Below are 25,225 nucleotides of genomic sequence, written 5' to 3' on the forward strand. Positions count from 1 at the left end.
ATTTTGCACCGATAGCAAATGTGATGCCATAGCATTTCTTTTTCTTATTGGAGCCATTCTTGCTCATTAAAGTTATTGAATCTAACAGTTTAGCATTTGGCTTTTAGAATGCAGTTTAGTCTATCTTGACCGATAAAAAATTGACTAGGTACGACCGCACGCTGTAATTATCCACACTAACATTTTGTCGCTTTGTAGAAGGACAATTTGGTAATAAAACTCCACGTTACTTCATTCAGTGTCCCTTTAAAGTTCAAGAGACATTAATGAGAAAGATCCCGAATGTGGGAACCTAAAGATGGCAGAGGAAATTTTAGGGCAAGGCTTGAAAACGTTGGCAATCAAATTTGGAAGCATATATAGCAAATCATTTCCGCAGAAGTCCGCCAGGTGGTGAACGGTTCAAGGAAGGGAAGTTGTCATCCACCTAACTGCAGCAGGAAGCTGCAGTTAGGTGGATCGAGAAAAAGAAAATATCATAGTGCTTACAAGCTTAACATCCACACACGATTATGCATGTCATTTGCCTTCCAAACGTCCAATTTGTAAATGGTCATATGGCAATGATGGCTTGTAGTTTTGTGCCAACATCCACCACCAGCTTGGAAAAATAACCCAAGTGCGTAAATGAACATTCAGTTTATTAATCATAAAACATAACAGCGTGTTAGTCATAAGTCATGATCACAAATAAAAGTTTATAGTCATAAAACACAATCTCAAAACCTTATCATAAGAAGCCAACAAACACTGACACCAAGGACAACATAGGGGAAATTACTTGTGCTTGATAAATGAAATAAAGAAACGATAAATTAACGGAAATCACAGAGGATGAAAAAACAACTTGCCGGACGTGGGGAATGATCCCACAACCTTCTTCCCCTATGTTGTCCTTGGTGTCAGTGTTTGTTGGCTTCTTATGATATGACTAATAAAAATCGGGTAAAAACCCCCTTTCTTGTCGTCAATCACAAAACCATGCACTTTGATTGCACGTAGCCACACAGGCCTTGGAACACCACATCCTAGGAGCACCCCATTCCAGGAATGCCTCACTTTAGGAACCCCACACCCTAGGAACACATTCAGCTGGGACTAGATCACAGTGGAAGGAAGGGAGTGATCCCATGTCTCAGCTTTCCCTACCTCATGTCAAGTGTTGCACATCAAGAGAATTTTAGAAATTTGAGAGGGAGAATCTGCCTGCACGGAACATTGAAGCAGGTGCAGCGCCATACAGGACTCTATGGTTGCAAATTCCCAAAGCCTCTTCCTGAATGCTTCTTTCGCCGCCACATCGGTGAGCTGAACGTGCAAGCCACCTTCGTATAAATGCGAGAACCGCTGCCTTCTCCACCTTCTGCTTCATGCATATGGTCTCTGCACAGAATGAAAGTAACAGTAAGTAAGACAGGCGTCAAAAAAGCACATCATATTTCCCCGACTATTAGTCGCATTTCCCCAAAAAACTTTGGACATTTTTTACAAAGGTGCAACTTATATATGCATAAAGCCATGCATGCTGGCACCCCCAATATGAACGTTTCTTTTTAAGTGAGCAAGCCACGCTGCAGGAGCAATGTCAGCTATGTGCTTGCAAAGTCGCGTAAAAGTTATTTTGTAGTTGCCGATGACTATGAAGTGATGCCATCACCATAATCACATTTTATTATGCCAACCGAGTTAAAATAGGAGTCTCATACACTGGTGCAAGTTGTATGCCATTTTTTTTTCTTTGAAACTCGCAATAATTAGGGGGGGGGGGCAACTTATACAATTAACTACCACAATATAAAGTCCGTTACAACTGCATGCACAATATAGACAACGAAGCCAGAGAAAGCACAGGGGAAATTCATTTATCAAATTTATTAAAAATGTAGAAACAATGAGAAAAATGGAAGTAGATCAAAAGAGAACTTGTCACAGGTGGGTGCTGAGCCCATATCCTTGCACTACGTGTACTGCAAGTTTAAATCCAGTACTACAAAAACAAAACTAAAAACCTTTACACGCAGGACCAGTGCTGATCCTGTGCGTAAGTGTTCTTTGTTTTGTTCTCGCGCTGCAATATGTAACCTTGCAGTATGTCGCACCAACTTGCCCAAATGGAAGTGGGTACTCCTCTGCATTACGTGTGCGGTACTATACCAGTTCGTCATCTGCAGCGGTCAATGTGCCCATCCACTTTCTTAGTATACGAGTGCCAGATTAGCCCTGGGAAACATTAGCCAGCGCCGTGCTAAGCCACGGCAGCAGATGAACACGATTTTAACCGGCAGTGTCATGTATTAGTAGGGGTAATCTTGTATACATACACATATAACCAAGAAAGTGGACGGGAAGAGGTGAGCTTGGCTCCCACCCCCATGTTTTTTTCATCGACTTTTATTTCTTCTTTTTCCGTATTATTTCTACATTTCAATGAAACATAATTATTTTTCCTATGCATTTGAAGGCTTCACTGTCTGTTTTCTGCATACGATTGTAATTAACAAAAAAAAATGGAATCTTTCAGGTCCTCGGTTAGGATGTCCCGAAATGTAATGCTGTTTGTGGAACACTGGGTTCACGGAGAGATGTACAGCAGCAGCAACGCTGGCAGCGACACCTGGTGACACAGTGCCTAACCAGAGAGCACTCAAAACTAATACTCCGGAGACCTAGACATTGCACTACACTGCTGGTCCAAAGAATTGGTAGAAACACAATCGTGAACATGCAGTGTATGTTTACAATTTTCTTTTTCTCTGAGAACACTGACACGATGCAAAGATTCTTTGCAGACATTGTAGTTGGACACATCGCCCACAACAGGTCACTACCAGCTTTACTACTGCCGTTAATGGCTCCGTCAACCTGGTAATCTGCAAATGTTAAGAAGTTTATGAACAAACTAAAACTCTCCATTCTTCTCACTTGTCACACGATAAAAGTGTTACCCTGAGGAAATGCAGCACACCTATGAGCAATATAAGATAGAACATCTGGTTTGTTTGCAAGTAAGGACTACTTAGGTATGTGATATGTGCATTTGAATCTAACATGCTAATATGCAGTAAGTAGCTTTCCTATTGAATATTTAATTTCATTGAACACTTGCATGAGGAGAATGTGTTTACACACTACGACCTCCTGAAAGGAACTAGAGTGCTTTTGTTTCATATTGCTCGAGGCGGTACACATGTCACAAACAAATATCTGCGTCTTTTTGTCAATAAGGCATCATTGTTACACATACTTTTCTTTATATTAGATCACAGTCAACTCCACTTACAACCAACTGTAGACAAATACCTATTGTCTACAGTCTTGGGGCAACACTCATGGGACTCATTGCATAAGTGTTGCCACAAGATTGTAGACAATAGGTAGTATTTGTCATACTCATACAGTCAAACCTCAATATATTGAACACGGATATATTGAATTATTGCATATATCGAACACTTTCTATGTGTCGCCTGGAGAATCGCATGCATTTGTCATTTTTTTATTATGAACGGGGTCGAACGTAAAATGGATATATTAAACTCCAACACCCCAGACCGCATGCACTCTGTTAACAGGCAGCGACCTTTCCCACAACACCCTCGAAGAGAGCGGTGGCGCAATGGGCGTTCTGAACTGCTGCATACGGCGCCTTGGCTAGGTCAACAACACCAATGATGCATTGCATTTGCCGCACTGACTCCTCCTCAGTGCCGTGCTCTGCGCCTCACTAGGAACGGCGGTTTGCTTCCACAGAGGTGTGTGACAGCGCATGTTCACTGGGCTCACTCACAAGCCCCGACCACATGTACGATTGCAGACACGCGCAAGCTCACGCCTTCGCGCCTTGCGCATGCCGCGCCTGGCGAGGAATAGCGATTGTGGACGCGAGCTTGCGTGCATCCGCAAGCGTATATGTGGTGTGAGCTATAGATGCCACAACAGAGACCACTTAATACTTTGCTATTGACAGTGTTTCAAAATGCTTCGATTAATGGACGTGGAGTTCGTAGCGGAAGTAGCGGCCAAATGAAGATGCTGCCGACGTTGATCTCACAAGTGCTGATGTTGCCCCGCTGCCAACTTCAACTGAGGGTGCAGCTGCTTTTGCCCTTCTACGCCGCTACTACAGTGCAACAGAAGGTACCAGCCTAACGCTTGTGGATCGTTTAGACTACGTTGAGGATGCCATGGTTAAGCACGTGTCTGCCATTAAGAAGCAGGTTACACTGCAGTAATTTCAGCCAAAGAAATAAATACTTTATGTGAAGCTTTAGGTGAGTATTTACTGCGGCCCGTCTGGTTCAGTGATTGATTTGTACAAGCTTTTATGGGTATTTAACGCGATTTTATATATCAAATTCTGGCTATATCGAACTATTTCCCATTAACCGTGCTGTTTGATAGATGAAGGTTTAACTGTATATGTCATTCACTGAATTGAGCACTTCCCGCCAACTCTATTAGTGACCCTTCAGCAACAGTACCACCCGTATAAACCAGCCTCAATATTCTTTTGCCTCTCTCATCAATTGTCTTTCAAGCTAACTGTGCTCATATTTTGTCTGAGTAATAAAGACACTGCCTTCAGTTATATAACTCTGGAATAACTTACAAACCAAAATAATACTCAAGTTTCTGAAAACCTGAACTTACCGTTGCCTGAAGCTAAAACTAATTATGGGAAACAAACAACAGTTTTTTAAGCTATATCTGCCTGGAACTTGTTGCCTATCTACATCAAATTATCCCACTCCACATAGTCATTTAAAAAAAAAAGCACCGAAGAAAATTTTTTTGCTAACGTATGTTAAAAATTGCTTTGAAAAATGCCTATACTTCACTTTTTTGTTTTAAGAATTCCTGCTGCATCCTCCCTATTAAACCTGCTGTCTTTATTTACTAAGGCACGACACACTTCCAGAGTGTGTTGGGTTAGTATTATGATTTATTTGATTATTATTTTGTATCTTAATTGAGTTATCCATTTCCTGTATCATCACTGCTTGTGCTTTTTATGCTATTATTTGCTTTATACATCTTTGCATGTACTGTACTCTCAAAAGGTCCTTGTGACAGGTTTTCCTCGTGGGACCTTCTGTAAGAATTAAAACTTTTTGTAGTGTGTTCACTGTGAAACAACTACACGATAAATCTTTCAAATTATAATTGAATGGCCGTACAAAGATATGACAAGCAAAATGTGAAAAGGAAAACAAAAACATTTCAAATGTAGCACAGCATTGCTACACCACTCAAATCGGCATCCCCGTGAGTATCTTCAATCACTTGTCAAAATGGATCATATCATACGTAAAGCAATGTATAATAAAAACAGCATAAAACAAATAAAGTGCAACATATAAATACGTAAAGTGCCACTCTCTATTTATGTTATGCATTCAACCATAGCCCCATAAATAGATTTCATTTGCTTCATTTGCAGCACATGTTTTAAACGAATAATGATTACATTGCTCAACACAACATCGATAGCATGCAAAGTATGCAAGGAACGACTCGGCAAGAGTTGTAAGTCCACCGTTCTGCCAAGGTCCCAGGTTCCTGCGTGACACACGGTAAAAAAGTTATGCTACGTCGTGCGTTTGAGTGTTGGCTGAACAAGGAGAACATGTCACTGCATACGTGGTATAGTATTAAATGCCGCAAAGTGGCATTTCAAATTGTTTCTGTTCGAGTTACATTTTGACAATAAGCAGAAGGCACAATTAAGCAAGGCACATTTACTTTTATTGACCATCTCTTTTCCCCAATATATGAAATGTTTTAGTTACTGAAAGCCCCGCCTCATAGCACTGAAGCAGTAACAGATACATCAGACACACTGGGATATGCGAGCTCCATTTTTCGAGATTATAATGCAGTGGTAGGCATGTATACCACATTTGCTAGCGTAAGAACTGCACCACCTACGTTTGAGGTCAAAAAAATTTTGAAAAAAAAAGTTGCAGCGTGGACTGGATTTTCAATGCATTTTCATTACGTGTCAGTCGATAGTGCCACTAAATGCTTTGAAGTTTCTGAATATCCAGCACCGTGACCGTCACTAAGGACAACCTTCTTTTGAAGTTCGCTGATGAGGCAGTGAGCTCCGGTGGTTATGATGGGAACAACAGAAATGGCACTTGATTCGTGGTGCTCAATCTTAAAGAAGCTTGAGTATGTTGCGTAACCAGATTAGATCAGATTCTGGGCGGCGGGGTTTCGCGCCCTAAACACAGTCCAATTATGAGGCTCGCCACAGTTAAGGACGCTGGAATAATTTTAACTACCTGAGGCTCTTTAACATGTGCCCAAAGCACAACACATGGGGGTTTTCACACTTTGCCCCCCCCCCTCGAGATGCTGCTGCCACGGCCGGGATTTGGTCTCGCGACATCGTGCTTCGCAGTGCAGTGCCAAAGCTACTAAGAAACCATGGCAGGTATACTGTGCAAGCATAGTTTGCATTATTCTGCACGTCATTCACCGCGTTGTTGGTGGTTTTAGGGGTAGTCATGCACCTGACACACGCTAGAGCTACACCCAGTAAACTTGAAAAACATAAACGTGCATGTCTTACACGAGTAAATGCAGCGAGAATCGCGCAGGAGCAACAGGAAAAGAAAAACAGAAAAAGCAACCGTCACCTGTTACCACGCTGCATATCCGCGTCTTTATGAAAGCCTTCTTGCCCCTTTTTCCGTACATGCTATAGCGTTGCTGAACAGAGTGACCCATAATCTTCTTCATCACGGTGGTTGCCACCTTTCGCAAGGTGGAGCCCTTCAGGCTAAGAAGCGCTTCACGCTGCAAATAAGCCCAAAAAGTACACTAACTGTTAAGAGGCATGTGACATATGCTACAGCAAATATAATCCCCACTGAGACATCAGTCGAGGCTCACCTGCTATAACAGTGGCAAGGTTTGCCACACAATATACAGCTGACCCTCATTATAACGAAGTTGCATCTAACAAGAAATAGCTTTTTATATACCTGTTATTTATTACAGGTGCATTTCATACATGCTTATGAACGAGAAGAAGGAGGGTTAACCGACGGGCCCGATTTTTATTAGTCATATCATAAGAAGCCAACAAACACTGACACCAAGAGCAACATAGGGGAAATTACTTGTGCGAAATGAAATAAGGAAACGATAAACTGATAGAAATGAAAGTGGATGAAAAAACAACTTGCCGCAGGTCGGGAACGATCGAACAATGCGTAGGTTCCGGAACTATTCCGTCCAGGCCCGGCACTCGAACCCGGAAAGGCGGTGGTCCCGGGATTGAGTCCCGGACCAGGACAAATTTTTCGTCAACTGCGAGGCTTTTTTTTCGAGGAACCCATATGGGTTTCCTTTGTAGCACTTAGCTACATTTGGGTAGATGTCTCGTTTCCCCTTATTAATTACTTCTCTCCACCTGGCGGGTTTCCGCAGAACTATTATGTCAATGCATAAGCATTCATCTTTAACTATCACACTGATAAACACATCCCAAGTTTAAGCAGCATCAAACAATGTCCACTCAGCAACACGAACCATAGCATAATGTGTCCAAAGTTTATTTGCCTCATTAACTTATTTCATATCTGCCTAAACATGCAAAAGTGATTACACAAGGTGGCAGCAGTATATGTACATGTGTAAAACCAGCCGCAATAAAAAACCAGCCGCACTGGAAGGAAGAAGCTTTACAGTAATCGGAAAATGAAAACAGAACTGATTAGATTTAAGATGTGAGCAGGTAAAAAAGCTTTTGTGGGTAAATATGGAGATAAGTTTACAATTCAATTTTTTCTTCCCGAAAACTAGGTTTCTTGGAGAAGTGGCTTTTTGCTGCATCATGACCTTCAAGAAGCCACCACAGGACAGTGAACAATGCATATGTGGACTACGAAGTGACTACCAGAAGTGACTGTAGCACCAGTTTCTATATATATATATATATATATATATATATATATATATATATATATATATATATAGAGAGAGAGAGAGAGAGAGAGAGAAAAAAAATAGAAAAAAGATGGTACTAGAAGTTACTTAGAAATACTTGTGTAATTTCTGGTGGCGACTGCAAGAAACAATGTTTCAAGAAACTTTCAAACTACAATTCCACCGACAACAAGAGAAATGATTGTGGCAGGTTCTGTAACCTTAGACATGCTACTCGATCACTGCAAATTACGCAAGAGGATGTTGAGGATTACGAGCAAGTTTCACAGTGAACATGTAGCCAGCAAAGGTGCGATACTGTGTGGTGAGGCACAGACAATGGCAGGCCGAGTACTTTTTTTTTCCAGAGAATTAGTGACAGATACTCCCAGTCTTGTGCGATTTTCGGATGGATTCTAAGAACAGCAGCTGGGTAATATTGAGAGGAACACCAAATTACCAAAGCAGATTCTAGTTCAGGACAGACAAAATGGCATCAACTAGCCTAACTTATTTTAAACACCGCAGTCGTTCTTCCACTTCCTTTACAAGTGTGTGTAGCAGTGGGCCAGTAAATGTCATGTTCTGGGACTCACCGCCACTAAATTTGCTTTTCCTGTCATCAATCGAGAGATTTCACCAAGCCTCAGTGGCAACCTGTGTGCTCCATCTTTGATAAGAATGTTCAAAGGGTTTCAAAGTACATGCATGACACTTGGGGGAGCAGCAACATTTACACACTACTATTCAGTCTGCTCTAATCTTAAATTTCTTTTTCAATATTGTACGTACCAACTTACACCATGTCATGAACCTCAACAAACAAGTATCTGATCTGTCATATACCAAAGAACTTCTGGAAACCCAAACAAGACAGAGGTTCACAGGAAAGTAGAGACGAAGTTATAAGCAGTTGTTGAACCATGGAATGTTGGCTCTTAAGTCAATAATTCAGCAAGGAGACCTGTCAAGTGTCCTGGTGTGACCACTGTTGAAGACTTACGAAAGTGTCTTATTAACTCTGAAACTACAACCAAGCTACTGCCAAATAAAGTAGGAATGCCTAGAAAAAGATATGAGCATTGTCATATGGTTATCTGGAGAGATTCGAACCACTGTGATAAAAGGACAAGGTAAATACCAAGGCTGTAGCCACACCGTCATCTTGAACAGCTTTCTCTAGTGCTTCCCACTCTTTCAGCGTTTCTGCAGGCAACTTCGGCAGTGTGACTCTCGATGGCTGCAGACGATGCATGTCCCAGTTCGAGAAGGCCTCCTGAACTCGTGGCGGCCCGTCGAACAGCAGCCACGCGTGGTGCCTTATCTGCTTCCGGTCTTGAATGCTGTCACACTGGTCTGTGCGGGTATCCAAGAGGAGTCGTTTGATCAGCAGGTGAGCATCTGTAACAAATAAGCATGCAAAGTCACCTCTGCTAGGTCTCTGTAAGTATCGAAAACTTTGTAAACAAGAAGTAGGCAGCACAGATGTCAGTGTGAATCTAGCGATGATGCTGGTGCTGTTTCCAGTTTTGGCCAAAGTGCAAACTCCGGTGTAAAATCGAGCCGCACACCAATCTATCAAGATAGGTCCATCGTCACGAGAAGCAGCTGCCAACTTACGCATGAAATTAAGGCAGAGATATTGATAGCTTAAGGGATAACCGTGTGTCCAAGGCATTGATTGCTTGAACTTGCAGGAATTACAATACTTGCGTCATTACTGATTGTTGTTCTAGCTGCGCCTGTGTGATGGTACGCCACAAAATGCCTTTATATTGTGCGCTTTGCAGGTCTCCATAGATTGTTACAAGTTAGCGCTCGTCTGTTTCAGTCTTCTTTCCCGTTCCTCGTCTCGTTGTGCCCTTGAAGTTTTTGTCATGTCTTACCAACACGCCCAAACACCCACATTGTTGAGCTTGTTTTGAATCTCGACTGCATTCTTAGTAGAAAGAAAGCAAGGAGTAAGTTTCACTTGGGAAGTCAAACAATCTAGGCTAGAGGATTGAATAAGAACATGACTTAACTTTATGGTTGGCTCTCAGATTTGTTGCAAATACAGGAGTAAAAAAATGGCAACTTTAAAAAGATGCTGCACAGTATGAAAGAAGCCTAGGCAGGAGCATGACATGACAGTCTTGAAGCCTAGACAGAAAAATTGCAAAGGAAAGGCTCATGGGAAATATAGCCCTTCGCTATGTGATAGGCAAGCAATAATTTCTAGCAAGCAATCGTGCCGACAGAACAAGAAAGAGCAGGTCAGGGTGGTGGCAAGCGCCGATCGTGATGAGGACATCACTAAGAGCTGCCATGAAATAAACAATGTCCTGAATGGTCTGGCAGCCAGGTAGGGCCTATTTTCCAAGAGTCAATCTGCAGCCAAGTCCCCAAAGTGAAAAGGAAGGGAAGCATCAGAGAAGGCTGCCTTGCCCAGGCTAGCTGCACTATGTCGTGCTCCCTGTTAGTCCTTTTCCTTTCATCATGCTGGCAAAAAGTAGCTGAGGACTCATTGAAAACCAACATGCAAACAGAAAGCAGTAGTTCAAAAAAACAAACAAAAAAAAAACAGCAGAGCGACAAAGCTTACCAGAAATGTCTTCAGCATCTGAGCAATCACGTTGCCTTTCAGGATGATCCTTTTCTTCGTTCAGCTGTTTTAAGCTTCGCTCCACAATATGTGAGCAAGTCGGGGCTTCCTGCATACCGCCATATGTACCACAGTTAGCCTAGACTGCAATGCGCAGGCCCCATTTGTCATCCATGCTAGTGTACCAAATGTTATCTAGTTAAATGAAGCGTGTCAATTGATGTAAATTGGCACTACTGGGTGAAGTTGTGTAAATAATACTAAGGGTTTGTACAGAACATTTGACTCAAAATTTAAGGACATTTCAAGGATGCTAAACATCAAAAATCAAGGAGCGAGACACAAAACTTATTCGTATACGCACACAGACACTGAAAAATAGTGAAACCACCACCTTAGCTGAAATTTCTTACGCTCTAGGACCTGCTGAGTTCGTCACACACTTCAAGCTCTCCACGCCACTTTTCCAAGTTGACTTTCTTACTGTAATGATGTCAATCACCTTATGGCATTACGGTTGGTAGTGTCAGACTTTAGCCAAAAATACTTATCACGTTAATGCGAAATGGCTGAAACTTACTTTTTTGCCAAGCATTTCTAAGGCCTAGGGTATGACACCAGAGCCATGATGGCTGCAATATGAACCGACTAGCAAACCGACAAAATGGTGGCCTGGCTTGGTCGTGTGTAGTGATGTCACTAGGGGGAAGCAGCGGGTCGGACCACTCTGGGTGCAGCATGCTGAGCACTCACTGTGCTGTGGTTGACGCTCAAGCCTTTGTATTCTCCTTGGCTCCTAGCTGAATGCAGTAAATGTCTGCGCCCAGGCAGCTGAATGGGCCAATGAAGAGAATAAGCTAGAGAGGAGAAATGCTGACAGAACAATGTACTTGTTTGAAGCTTTCAAGCACTGGTATATGTGGTGCGAGTCATAATGATGCAAGTAGCATCATATTAAAAGTACTCACCTACGGGGCAGAAACCTGGAGGCTTATGAAAAGGGTTCTACTTAAATTGAGGATGACGCAATGAGCTATGGAAAGAAGAATGATGGGCGTAACGTTAAGGGATAAGAAAAGAGCAGATTGGGTGAGGGAACAAACGCGAATTAATGACATCTTAGTTGAAATGAAGAAAAGGAAATGGGCATGGGCAGGACATGTAATGAGGAGGGAAGATAACCGATGGTCATTAAGGGTTACGGACTGGATTCCAAGGGAAGCGTAGCAGGGGGCGGCAGAAAGTTAGGTGGGCGGATGGGATTAAGAAGTTTGCAGGGACGAGATGGCCACAATTAGTACATGACCGGGGTAGTTGGAGAAGTATGGGAGAGGCCTTTGCCCTGCAGTGGGCGTAACCAGGCTGATGATGGTGATGATGATATTAAAAGTGTTGTGACAGGGAAGGTTAGCTTAGAGTCGCTTTCCTTTATGTGTTCGTTTAAAAACACTTCACTGGGCTGCTTGTGATAAACAAGAGCATCGGGTGAAGGGGAGAACAGAGATTACAAATCCAACACTCACTCCTAAATTAAAAAAATTTAATTATGGGGTTTTATGTGGCAAAATCACTTTCTGATTATGAGGCATGCTGTAGTGGGGGACTCCAGAAGTTTCGACCACCTGGGGTTCCTTAAAGTGCACCTATATCTAAGTACACGGGTGTTTTCACATTTTGCCCCCATTGAAGTGCGGCCGCCGTGGCCGGGATTCGATCCTGCGACCTCGTGCTTAGCAGCCCAACACCATTGCCACTAAGCTACCATGGTGGGTGACACTCACTCCTCTCTTACTTTCAGAATAAAGTGAGATTGACCCTGAAATGTTTTGTCTCTTTCTATTTGCTCACTCTATTGCTAAAAATTGCACACACATGCTCAATGTTGTGCTTCCGTGGCTTGAAGGCTGCATTGGTTGCTATAACTCTGAAAAATGGCTAATTCATACAAAAGGCTTATGTGGTGGGCCATTTAATGTATCATAATGCATAAAGAAAAAGTTTCCCCCTAATTAGCAATGTCTACGTGATCAATGAGTGAATGTAATTTTTTGGTTCTATCATGCAATAAGTGCAATAAATTGTAGAAATTACGGGACAGTCGTTGAAGCACGGGCTCCCAATTATTGAAGTCCTTTCGAAATGTATGCGAAGCAGCGCTAATAAATGCTGCATTCAATGCCTGAAACAGCAGCAAGTGCTAAATTAAGCGAATAATGTCACAAAACAAAAACAGCAAATTGAATTGTTTGTAGTGCATAAGGGATAAAAATGAATGCAAAATTACAGGCAAAATTAGGAGCGTTTCCCTTTTAAATTATTTCATATTCACTCTATAAAATGTGTGTTAAGAGATAGGAGGGAGTGGCAAGATAAAGAGAAGAGGGAAGGGTGAGTGACAATGGAAGCAGAGTGGCGCCACTGGTTGCTTGCATGTCTGGCATGGTCCAGCACCACAACGGAAGTGGTGATTTAAACAAGCCTCGGTGTGGGTGGAGGTTGTGAACATGCCATGATGCAAATGGTTTAGCAACTCTCAGAATAAAATACTAGGATACTAGGATTGTTTCCCAATAGACGGCGCCCATGCGAAGCTCCCTATGCGAAGTATGTTACTTTAAAACTGCCTCTTCACCATTTTCCTTATCTTTCTGTTCTTTCACATGCTTTCCCCTTTTTACCTTTCCAAGTCTAGGGTAGTGAACTAGGCACATGCTTCTTTAACCCGCTACCTTTCCCTCTTCATTTCTCTCTCTGCTGTTGCTCTGAAGGTGCAAAAGTTGCCACAAACTGTAGTTTTCAAGGAATTCAAGGAGGACACTTATTTTTATGATGTCTTAAGGGTTCTTGAATCTTTTTTTTCCAAATTCAAGGGTTTTCAAGGAATTGAGAATGATGTACGAAACCTAATACTAGCCTCTCCCCTCCCCAGTACTAAGACAAAAATTGTGAAGTGAAAACAGAACAGAGGTTAAAGGAAGGCTAGAGTTTCTTTTTTCACAGACTTCGAGTGTACTGGTCAAGCTTATCTTTGGTTCAGAATAAAATATATCTGGCTTACTGATAAGTCAAAGTCCACCCATGGCCTCAGAGTTTACTGTGTATATCACTTTGGTAGTTGTGTGAGTGTATAATTGGTAACTTTAGAGTGTGCACTAAAGTTATGAAATACTTAAGACTGATGATGGGTATGAACACAAACACATGATACACAGTGGAATTATCAGCTGTTCTTTGTATTGGAAATGAAAACAGATTTTCAACAGTATGGAGACTACGGACACTTGGAGAATGGAGAAAAAATTTAATTTGGTTGCAGCAGTGGAGCACATCATGCACGAAACCTCGAACAGTCCTCTGTTTTACAGATTGGTCTGTCTCTGCAATTTTAGCCCTCCTGTTTTTGCACTGTGCTGCTACTGCCAAACTGATCATCTGCGTTTATCCTTAATGTGTTCAGCCACTATAACCATACCATTTCTGACATGCGCTGGAGATTATGGTTACGCAAGAGCTGCCTACAATTTCACGTTGTGCGTGCCACTTAGTAAATAGCGAGCATGACCGAGTTTTGATGTGCTCCGACTGTGCGTTTGTTTTTGTATATTGGACAGTGTTTGGGCATGAATGATGTCAAACGAGGAGCCTTCAAGAAAAGTGGAAGTGTGAGACATGCCAAGGAAAAGGGGGCAAAACTGTCGTGCTTGTACAGGGTCAGGTAAAAGATCTCAAAATGATAGTGAAGTTGGTAGAATTAGATAAGAAGCTTAACTTGCTTTTGGGCTTGCCAAGTAAAGTGTCATTGAGCAATCTATCCAAATGCTGTCCAATCAATTTGATAAAATTAAGAGACGTCTCAAATGTCACGAAAAAGACAACAACAATGTAAAGCGCAACCTGGAAGAGATGGAAGGGGCTTGGGCTTCTCAGGACCTTAGTAAGGTTCAGGATGGCATTGATGCCCTTGAATGGCATAGCAGGCACCTGAACTTAGAAATACTTCCACAGCACCACGAACTGCTTATGGTCGCTTTCTAAACAACAATGGTTTGTCCACATAGAAGCTGAACAAAAGGGAATTACGTTGTGCACATATTAACACCCAATCCATTTCTAGCAAAATAGAAGAATTCGAAAGTTTTTTTGTGGGGATAGGTAAGCTGTGCGGCATTGTTATGATAAGCCCAAAACCTGGTATACGAATGATAGTCACATTTTTCAGCTCCCTCACAAGAAAACATTTTAGCTTAATAGGTTAACAAGACACGGGGGAGGTGTGTCCTTATTACTGTCAGAGCACATATCTTGCGATATACTTCCTAATTTTTCGCATACAACAGACAATTACGAAGTGCTATGTGTTCATGAAGAGAAAGGCATGTTTGTTGCATGCGACTGCCCTCCCGATGGCGTTCTTGCCCATTTTCTTGAATTCTTTGATGATCTGTTAGTCTTCGCTAATGAAAACCATCTAAATTTGATTATTAGAGGAGAGTTCAATGTAAATATTGGCTCGAATACAATACACCGATCTCATTTTGAAAGGGTATTCATCTCAAATGGTTATATCAATATGGAAGCTGCTCCTGATTTGTTTATAACAAATTACGCTCCTCTGTGTATCACAAGTGCTGTTTTGAGTAGTGCTATAAGTGACCATATGCATATTTGCATGTTTGTCAAACCTACAATAGCTAGCACCTTGCACAGAGACACAAACGGAACCTTCCGGATAGTAACCGAGGATACCCTAACAGCTTTTCAGATAGAGTTGAAGCAAATTAACTGGAATGATAATTTACAAGAAAATAATGTTGAATCAGCTTATAAATACATTTCGTGGCAGGTTTTTTTGCCACGTATAAAAAACATTTTGTTTACAAAATCAATAGCAGAAAAAAAAATGCCTAAGAAAGCCATGGTTAATGAATGCTCTTTGCAAGAAAAGTAAGAAGCGTGACAAACTATATGCAAAATTTATCAAAACTCGAGAGCCTCTGGACTTAAAAGCATTCAAAATGTTTCCTCACAAATTAACCAAGGAATTACAGAAAGCATGTGGTGCTTATTTTCTGCAGATGTTCTCGTCTTGTATGAATGACTCAAACTAACTATGGGATAGACTAAACGTTCTCATGAACAGAAAAGAGAGGAGTGATTCAACCGAACATATTAGTTTAAATGGTAGGTTGTTGGTAAAGCAGGATTTGGCAAACACCTAGAATGATTATTTTGTACACATAAACGTTGACCTCAATCACCCCATGCTGCATTATGGGCACATTACACAAAACGCAAACACAACATTTTTTCATAGCACTGGATTGACATGGACAAGAAAGACGACAGGACGTGCGCTACTCCTGTTGATATGTGCACGACTACCTCGTGATGTATGATTTCAATTCAAATAACACTGAAACAGTGAATGATGTGGTTGCTGTATTCAATGGATGTCTGACAATCTGGTTATTATGCATGAGCTACCTAGCAATGTTATCCAGTTTTTAGGTATCAAACTAAATTTGACCACCAATCGTTGTTGGGAATACCACCCTAGGGAAACAAAGGTGCTGCTTCCGCATGCTTCATCCCATTCAAAGCTGGTGATGTGAGCAGTCGCAAACCATGCCCACACCGGATGCCTGGGAGTTTTTCAAGACAAAAAGAGCGGCTACTGGAAGCAGGCTACCCTATCTGCATACTTTTATCAGTGGCGCAAAATGCACTAAAAAAAACTAGGGGAACCGGGTAGTAAGCGCTAGCATAGCCACGAAAAGGTAAAGAAGGTGGTTGTACCATACATGCATGGGATATCACATGGTTTAAAGAAGTTGGCTCAAAAAAAAAATGGAAGTGGACATCGTATTTTCTGCTCCACAAAAGCTATCAAGCATATGCAAGGCCACCAATCTGTTGAGAAAGACGTGAGGAGGATGCACAAAGAACCATCGGCCGCTGTTTATGCACTGTGCACGAGGTGCGGTATATTGCTTCCCTTTCTCGTGCGGCAAAGTGTACAAGGGCAGACAGGCAGATGCTGCAATGACAGCCTAAGGAAACACGAGCAAAAATTGAACTGTTATCTAGATGGACGTGTCTTCGTGCATTGTGATGATTTCGGGTGTAAACCACTGTTTAGGGATTGTGCAGTTGTGTTCAGAAAGATATGTAGATACGAGGAAATTGTAGAAGCAAGCTTGATTGCAAAAGAAGGTGCTAATTGCATCAGTGCTCCGTTGATTACTCTAAGCAGAAAGAAAACTGCCAATCTGGAAAATGTTGGGCTGCACGTGCGGTGATTTCCACTCGTTTGATCGGTATAAGCACCATGCTTTCCTGAAATAAGATTTAGTTGATAGTGCACACCCTGTTGTCTTTCTTGTTCATGCCAATCCAGTGCTACGACTTCAATTGATGCAACGAACCAACTAGCCCTAAAATCAGCACAGGATTAAGGGGGCTGCCGCCCAGGGCCTCACCTCGGACAGTTGGAGAAGGGGGTCCACTCATTCTAACTTGCTTAGCATATGGAACCATGGGCAACGGAACTTTGAGCGACATGTATGAAGTGAGAAAACCAGAATGAGCATACGGGGCCCCCCGCCTGATGTAACAGCATGTGTTTAGCCTGATCATTTGGGGAGAACCTGTCGAGTTGCAAAAACAGGAATCCCCCGCCACTCCGGTGGGGCCCTCTTTCTTACAAAGCGAGGTGCGTTTGCTTAGAAGAGTTTTCGTGGTTTCCTGTCAGTCTGTCCGTCCCAATGTTACTAGACTAGCTTCAGTTGTCAATCTCCTTGCCCGCGCGCTTACAGCCGCTGTCGCCACTTCTGTGACAGCCGCCAGATGGCAACGCTGTTCCATCGGGCTCCACTGCAGACGCCTAGTCACAGCCTTGAGCTCGTGCGGACGGACAGTTTGCGCATGTTTCACGCTCGCTGGCGTTATCACGAGAAAGCGGTATCCATCTACAGCAATAAGATTTATCGCGCCAGTTCCTTTATACTGAAAGAAGGGTAAACTGCATGAAAGGAAGAAACGCATAGAGCGAAGCGCAGAAGCTGCGTTTCTAAATGTAATGTGTTTCTTCCTGTCGTCTTAACGTTTCGCGCAGTTTAGGCTCACGAGCCTGAATATCTGGCCAAAGTGCGTAATGGTAGGATGATCTTCATCCCCACCGAAGCTTCTCACCACGCCAAAGAAGCGCTACAAAAAGAAAGATGAGGTCGGTCTTTGTACACACATGCCACAAAAAAAAAAAGAAAGAAAGAAAGAAGTCGGATTTTTCATTCCGTGAAGATGGTTAATCAGCGAAGCTGAAACGTGCGGCCCCTGTGTTTATCACTGGGTTAATCCCGAGGGTTCATTAAAGTATTTCTCAGTAATGAGGTTACAAACACAATCGGCTGCGACGGAGAGAATGACGTCACTGATGGTATGTCTCGAGTTTGCTCGGCGGCGCGGTTAGCAGCCTTCGCCTGTGATTTGCCACTTGTGATCCTGCGAAATTAAATCTCTTCAAGATTAAATCTTTCCGTTACGTAAGACCACGAGTGGCTCATACTCCCTTAAGCAATGGCTCATACCCCCGTAAACGCGACCTCCCCATTACGATGACAGAAGTGGAGTGAAATTCTACGCTGGAAAGATGAACAGCCATGCAGCCAGCTGTGGAAGACGACGACGAACGCGGGAGCAGTGGCACGAGCGCGTGCCGTTGATTTTGCAGAGTGTTCCCTGTCGGCACGAGGAATCGCTCTGTTTCACGCTGAGCGAAGCATCGCATTGCTGAGAGCACAGAAAAAGTGTTGCGCCGAACTGTTGACATCGTTCCGATAGCGGTCTATGCAGCCAGGTACGCAGCACGTCGGCATCGTCTGCTGATATTCTTAAGAAACTCGGTGAAGGCTACAGTTCCACGGATGACATGCTTGCTGAAATTCGCTGTCAAGAACAAACCACAGAATACGCCAACGCTGCACCGCAAGCTTAGTTCGGCGCGCCCGCGTAGCCGGCTAGTCAGGAAGTGAAGCTGGGCGCGATTGCAGTGCCACGAAGGTGTGGGCGGGTGTCGGTTCTGCGCAACGGCGCCGAGTTTTAAAACTGAAGCTAGTCTAGTAACGTTGGTCCGTCCAGTTCTGTCTGGAGAGGAAGGGCAAGGGGGGAACACCTAAAACATGTAATGTGGGATGAGGACCTAAATCTCCCTTACCCCTCGTCGCCACCACGCCACCCTCCACCTCTCAAATAGTTCCGCCGCTGTCCTTCTCATAGAAAAGATGTGCTGCAGTACCCAACAGTGCCTACCATTCGACTTTTCTTTATCGTGATGGTAATTTGGGCTGGAGAGCATGAGTTTGATAGCAAATGATGATGAGTCTGATGGCAGAGTCTATGCAGGAAAGGAAAAAAGATGTAAGGCCATTCTGAAAAATTTCAATGCAGTCTTGTGTTGCCTTGAAGCTATATCAAAGAACAAGGAAGAAAACGGTGACACTAGGAATGAAGTGCGCTCTCTCTCCAAGAAAATAAATGACAAAACTAGAGACTGCATTCATGGCGATTTTCTGGAGTGAAGTCTTGGAGCACTTTAACAAAACAAGCGTAGCACTTCAGAAACCAGGCCTAGACATTTCAACTGCTGTAGACCTGCTGAACTCTCTAGAAGGCTTTTTTAATTCTTTGCAATTTCTCTTTGATACCTTCGAAGAGAGAGCATGCATGCTAAGTGCCAATCAGTGTTATCAGGATGACAGCAAATGCATCGTTTTGAGTAAGCACCCGGACGGAGAAAGCGATAGTGCACTACAAGGTAGAAAAATATTTTATCGTAGAGACCTACAATGTTGTGCTTGACAGTCTAGGCTCTGCTTTGCGAGTGCGAAAGGCTGCCTAGACTGAACTCTGCGAAAGGTTCGGATTCTTAAAATTGCTCACAGAAGTTGGGAGTGAGGCCTCTCTGGCACAGCAGGCTGAGAAGTTGGTGAAAACCTACAAAAATGATTTGGAGCCAGCATTTTCCGCTGAAATCGTTCAGTTTGCGAACTTTATAAAATTTAAAAATTTATAATTTACGCAGATGACACAAGTGTTTTCATCTCATCTGGTTCTTGCACAAATTTAATTACTTCTTGTGTAGTCGGTCCCATTGGCTCACAGAAAACTGTATAAAAGTAAATACTATGGCGAAAACAAAGGCTGTAACTTTTCCTGCCAAACGTATAAGTCTCCCTTCAGATCTAAAGTTAGCTTATAGATCTACAAATATAGAACTTGTACGTACTGTAAAACTGTTAGGAGTACACTTCACAAGTACTACGCAATGATAAGACCATGTATGCTTGGTAATCCAAAAACAGCTGCATAACAGGTGTTTTAAATCTAAACCGATACACTTTACCTGTCTCTGTGAAATTATTAATTTATCATGCTTTATTTGTGTCTCACATTCATTATGGGCATCTAGTATGGGGCCCCAAGACGCTGCGTCACTTGAGTAAATTATTTCGTATGCAAAAGAAAATAATATGTGTCATCGCTAGGTACGCTGCGAATACTGAAAACCTGTTTGAAAAATAGAACATTACTACAGCCCGTAACATCTATAAATGCAGACTCTTAAGCGAATGTTACCTTAGTTCCAAACATAACAATACCTTACTCGTAGAACCTGCAAACCTATCCACCAGTTTATACCGTTATAGAACTTGTACAACCTGAAGTATGGAAGGTTCCGTGCTTTAGAAGTAACTATGGTTGTCAAATGCTGTGTAATAATCTCCAAAAATTACTGAATTCATATGATAGAGCAGGCTATCATTTACAGTATTTATTGTTGTCAGTATTTAAAACTACTGCTTTCACCTCTTTAGAGTACGTATATGAATGTTAATAATACATGTTATGGTTCCTTTTGTTTATGTATTCGTGTATGTTATGAAGTGCATATCATTTAGTTATTTCATTGCCGCAGTATCTTTGTAATGTCATTATTTGTACAAATATTTTCTTTCTTTTTCATATATTGTATGACTGCAATGCTTTATGGCCACTGTAAATATATATGAGGTGCTTCATGTGCTATTGCACGCAGCCATAGTGTAGCCAAAGGGGTGAGGTTGCCTCAAGCTGCATCTGTGCAGATTTCCCCCCTCATCCATCTCCATTTTCCACTCCTTTGTACGTGTGTGTGTAAATCGAAATCAATAGAACAAACCAAATCAGTGAAGTGCACATAATCAAGACAGTTCCTTTTTTTAATTCAATAAAGAAGAGAAGATCAGAGCAATCAAGGCAGGAGGGACAACCAATGGCATCAGGCTCACTAAAGCATCACTGTCAATATGATGTCACCGTCTTTACATTCTGCTTGTCTTGCTAAAATAAGCACTTGCTATTCAAGCTTCTGGTCATGTGTTCCACCAATCTGTGCTGCTCAAAACTGCAGCATACAATGCTGAGTCATGTAAAACCAACCAGCCTGCTGACAAGCTTTTGTTTACGTAACTGAATATTCCTTAGTTTCATCACCATATTTAAAAGATGTAAATGTACCCTTACTGCACTAAGAGAATGAAAAATGACAGGGATACTTCAGAGTCAAACACCTCTCGCACATTATTACTCAAGAGTCAGATGTAATTATGTAGCTAAATGTGGAGTGTGTACTCTGGTCAAAGTGCAAAAGCAAGATTTACAGGCCAATCTTGCTTGAAGTGGAGATGGCAGAAATGCAAGTATGCCCTCAATTGACACATATCATTCCTTTTGTACATTACAAGATTGGTTAGAAGCCAGCAATTTTTTGGACACTTTCATTTTCTTTATTGTGCATAATTATTAGTGCACCATGCATTCCCAGGTCACAAACTTCACCCACAAATCAAAGCTCAGCTATAGTTAGTAGCTTCTTATGGCAGGGAGCCAAAAACAGAGCATTTCATCGCCGGTGCACTAACATTCATCATATGAATGCATTGCTCTAGGTAGATTAAAAAAAAAACATTTTAAGCTTTACATAAGACTTAACTCTGGTTCTACTGGTCTCCATTTTTCCCACTTTGCTGATATGTGCATAGATAATGCACTTCCAGTTGTTCAGTGCTGCTAAAGATGATGAGTTTGGCAGATGGCAGATTCACACACCAATACAGCAAAACATGCCATGTCATGATTCACATTCACAAATCCACGTCACAATTCAACACTTACGAAAAGTTTCAATATGAAAATTTACAAAGCCATTACCTAGATAAAAATTTAAGTGGTAAAAAGCTGGAAAAATGAAATTACCTCTTTGTCATGTCTCTTCTCCTCAGGTGTGGCTGACCTTGCCTCTTGCTGTGGACTTGTTACCTGCTCTCGGCTCCGCTCAGACTGTGAGCTTTGCTCTAGCTCAGAGTTTTCTTCAGGGATGGAATCTGGCTTCAGTTTCAAGTGAAGGTTGTCCAATTCTCCAACACAGGCCATCCCTTGCTGCTCGGTGCAGCTCTGCGGCTTTGGATCTGCTTCCGGCGTGGAATCCTGCTCCAGGTTTTCTTGAGAGCCAGATAAGCGTGAAACGTCCACCTGCCATGGCTGCTCACTGCAAGTGCTAGTTTCTGCATGCATAACGTGAAGGTGAGTACACAACTACTAATCGAGAATAATTCAATGAGTACCGAGAGGATTGCATTTCATTTTATAATGTGAAATAAAGGTCCTACCCTTCTAAAACTAGCGTACCACCATTAACTGCTTACTGTTATACTTGCTTCTACGAAACAATTTCAGTTTTTCGTGCCCACGACGTGGATATGTCATGACCTTACGATACACTGGTTCACTCACTTCCTATAATTGCTGCAAACTGCCACATGCAAGCACAGCCTGAAGGAACATGCACAGCATTCTCATTTATTTTGTTTTATGTGTGACACCATCATGCCTAGCTTTATATTACTACACAATCAATGTTAACGAACTTTACTCTGTGTCATGACATCACAATAATGTCAGTGACACCAGGTCCGGCTTTTCGAGACAACTTTAGTAACAAATAAGGATGCCTAATAATGGTAACGACCACAGGGGAGCTGCGACTTTTTGTGGTTGACCGACAAGACGTGGCCACGCTAGGCCCCATTATTGCAGCCAATGTTCGCCCAGGGACCATTATTCACAGTGACGAATGGGCCGCATAGGACTGTATCTCAAATTTAGTGGATACTAACGAAGCGAGCATCAATCTGCATTGGGAGACAGTAAACCACAGTGTGAACTTTGTGGAGCCCCATCACAGGCGCTCACATTCAAAAAATGTAAAGTTCTTTGAGAAAAGTGAGGTGCCACCTCATCACCTCCGGGTGCTAGCTAAGTGAACCGCTGCTGGAGTCGCACCCGACATGGCTGTGGTGGCAGTCAATTGACGGCCGCGCGCGCTGAAAACACTCTTTTCTGCGTTTGTTAGAAACCATCGCTCGGCGCTAGCCAGTGTAAGGTACATCACGATCGAAGTAGAGGAACATAAAGCGTAGTTTTCCGACTCTGCTTGTATGAATGTTTTCCGGCATTCCTGCGTGCTTACATACACGGCAAGCCCGCGGCAAAGCACTTCCGCACCAGCCGACGCTCGCGTCGTCTTTAAGCGCGAGCGGCGAGCTATCTGTCTTGAAAGCCCAGTTGGCCCAGTGCGAAAACAAGGCGGAATGCGGCGCCGCCATCTTGCGACACTAGGCTCAGCGTTAACCCTAATCTAGAGCAATGCTTAGTTGCGTTACACTCTAGTTACGTACTTCTAATGCTGCTCTAGGGTGGCAGAAAGAAGCGGTGGCTCGATAAGTTAACATGCTGAAAGTACCCCAAGTTCGCAAACAATGCTTTGCGCTTAAAAATAAATAAAGCAGCAAGCGCATAAGCCCCCCTGCCCGAACATAACTGAAGAATAGCTTTGATGTGAGAAAATGTTAAGCGAAACACCGTACGTTGAGTGGGATATTCCGGCTTCTCCATACGCCGGCACAGCTGTGCGTGCAACAGCGGTTACCATATCACCTTGTCTACAACATGTCCATGCATGCAACAACAGTACAATGAAAGCAAACTGACCTGCAACACGGCTGTGAGTGACCGGTGAGTGGCCGCAGCCGCGGCACCAGCCGTACCAGCCATACGGTTCAAAGGCGACTTGTACATGGCAAATGTTCAACGACAAGGGTCGGGTGAAGCTGCGGCAATCGCAGCCGATAGACGTGCACTGTCTGCGCGGAATGCCGCGCGTGTCCACATGCGTGAACATACTGCCAGCCATTTAAGAAACGCGAGTTGCGCCTGATAACAGTTCCCAAGAGTGCGCTACTTACGTCAACAGGATTTTGGAACTGAAGGCAAGGAAGAAATCCTGCTTCTGGAACACGCAGTACGCATGCACGGCAGCGAGTGAAAAGCAGTGCTGTGTTGAACGAACCGCCACAAAGCAAATGAACCCCCTCTCGCACCCTGGCGGAAGAAAACGGGAGGGGCCCTGACGTCACTCTTTGTGAAGCTAAAGTGAGGCCGGAAGTTGGCGTTGCTCATGGCGTTGCTCCGCCTATCGGGCCAGCCCTCCTCTCTTGTTTACATTTCTCGCGAGACCACGCCGCGCTGCGGGCAACCGGGCTGCCCGGACGCGCGCGCTCCGCAGCAATAATAAACAATCGTTAGCACGTTAGAATGACTCCGCCAAATAGGGCAAAATTTCCCGCGGATATCCCTTCGTCCGTTGCTATAGCCGTGGCGCGGTACATTGCGTACAGCGTTGCATGCGCGTTCATTTCACGAACTTTAGTTCCTCCTGTCCCAGCTGGCCACAGCAACATTCGGTAGAGCACAGTCCAGATAACACAGCGCAACCAAACACGGAGACCAACGCAAACCTGCCCGCACGGCGCCTTTGCCACGGTTCGAAACCTACGGAGCAACACGTGTATGCGCACAGAACAGTAACAAAGCCGCCATTGTGGCCCGAAAGGCATAACCGCTACAGCAAAGAAATAAAAAAAAAACAGCAAGAAAAAGGAGAACCTTCTACGTCACTTCTTCCACACTTCTCTCCTAGCGCGCGGAAGGGGTAGGACCTCTCGCGTGCGTCTATTTGTCGTACAAAAATCCCTCACGTGACCTGATGCTAGGTGCCTAGGGACAGCATCGTTTAGGGATTTTTGAGAAGGCGCTTTATTCTATGAAGGCGCGATATGGCGCGATGCTGGCGCCGAACGACGCCGTGGCGTGTTCGTCCTCGGCATGATAGCATATGATGATAGTTCTCTGGACCGCGCGTTGTTCAACATTGCACATGTGATTGTACGTGCGTTGCTTGTGTGTTGGTTGTAGGTTCTGTGTTACTTGGCGGAAAGCCGTGAGTAGTGGCGGTGCGGCAGTGCGGCTTTGGCCTCGGTGAGCTCTGGTAGTACAGAATCTGCGTTGTGTGACCCGTGCTTTCTTGAGAACCGGCGGTGGTGACGATTGAAATATCGAAGTGGCCTAGCGCCTCGGCAGCGAAGTTCTGCGAACCGCAATGTGGCGTCGCCGTGTCCGACTTTGCTTAACGGACATCGAGGGATGAGCTGCTCGCTGCAAGTCATGTAAATGAAACTGCGTCGACCGCCCACTGTTCAGCGCTGAATGTGTGTTTGGTGTGCTGTGCTTGAAACAATTGATGCAGCCGTGCAGAGGGGGTGGCGAAGG

General features: G+C 43.4%; 1 protein-coding gene across 4 annotated transcripts; it reads right to left on the minus strand.

The window, feature by feature from the left end:
* Positions 1-624: 624 nt before the first annotated feature.
* On the minus strand, positions 625-24,631 carry LOC126543112 (uncharacterized). Of its 4 annotated transcripts, none has more exons than XM_055062247.2 (6): positions 23,863-24,631; positions 21,815-22,122; positions 10,523-10,631; positions 9,080-9,339; positions 6,645-6,804; positions 625-1,383 (listed from the first exon to the last, which is right to left on the minus strand). In XM_055062247.2, the coding sequence occupies exons 2-6, from the start codon at positions 21,989-21,991 to the stop codon at positions 1,181-1,183; spliced, it is 909 nt and encodes a 302-aa protein (XP_054918222.1). In that variant the 5' UTR covers positions 21,992-22,122; positions 23,863-24,631; the 3' UTR covers positions 625-1,180. The 4 variants fall into 4 exon arrangements, with proteins under 4 accessions (XP_054918222.1, XP_050046213.1, XP_054918224.1 ...); XM_050190256.2 differs by having other exon boundaries at positions 23,609-24,631; XM_055062246.1 differs by lacking the exon at positions 625-1,383 and adding an exon at positions 1,421-5,559 and having other exon boundaries at positions 23,609-24,631.
* Between the last annotated feature and the right edge of the window lie 594 nt (positions 24,632-25,225).

Source organism: Dermacentor andersoni, chromosome 10 (assembly GCF_023375885.2).
Source record: "Dermacentor andersoni chromosome 10, qqDerAnde1_hic_scaffold, whole genome shotgun sequence".
NCBI lineage: Eukaryota > Metazoa > Arthropoda > Arachnida > Ixodida > Ixodidae > Dermacentor > Dermacentor andersoni.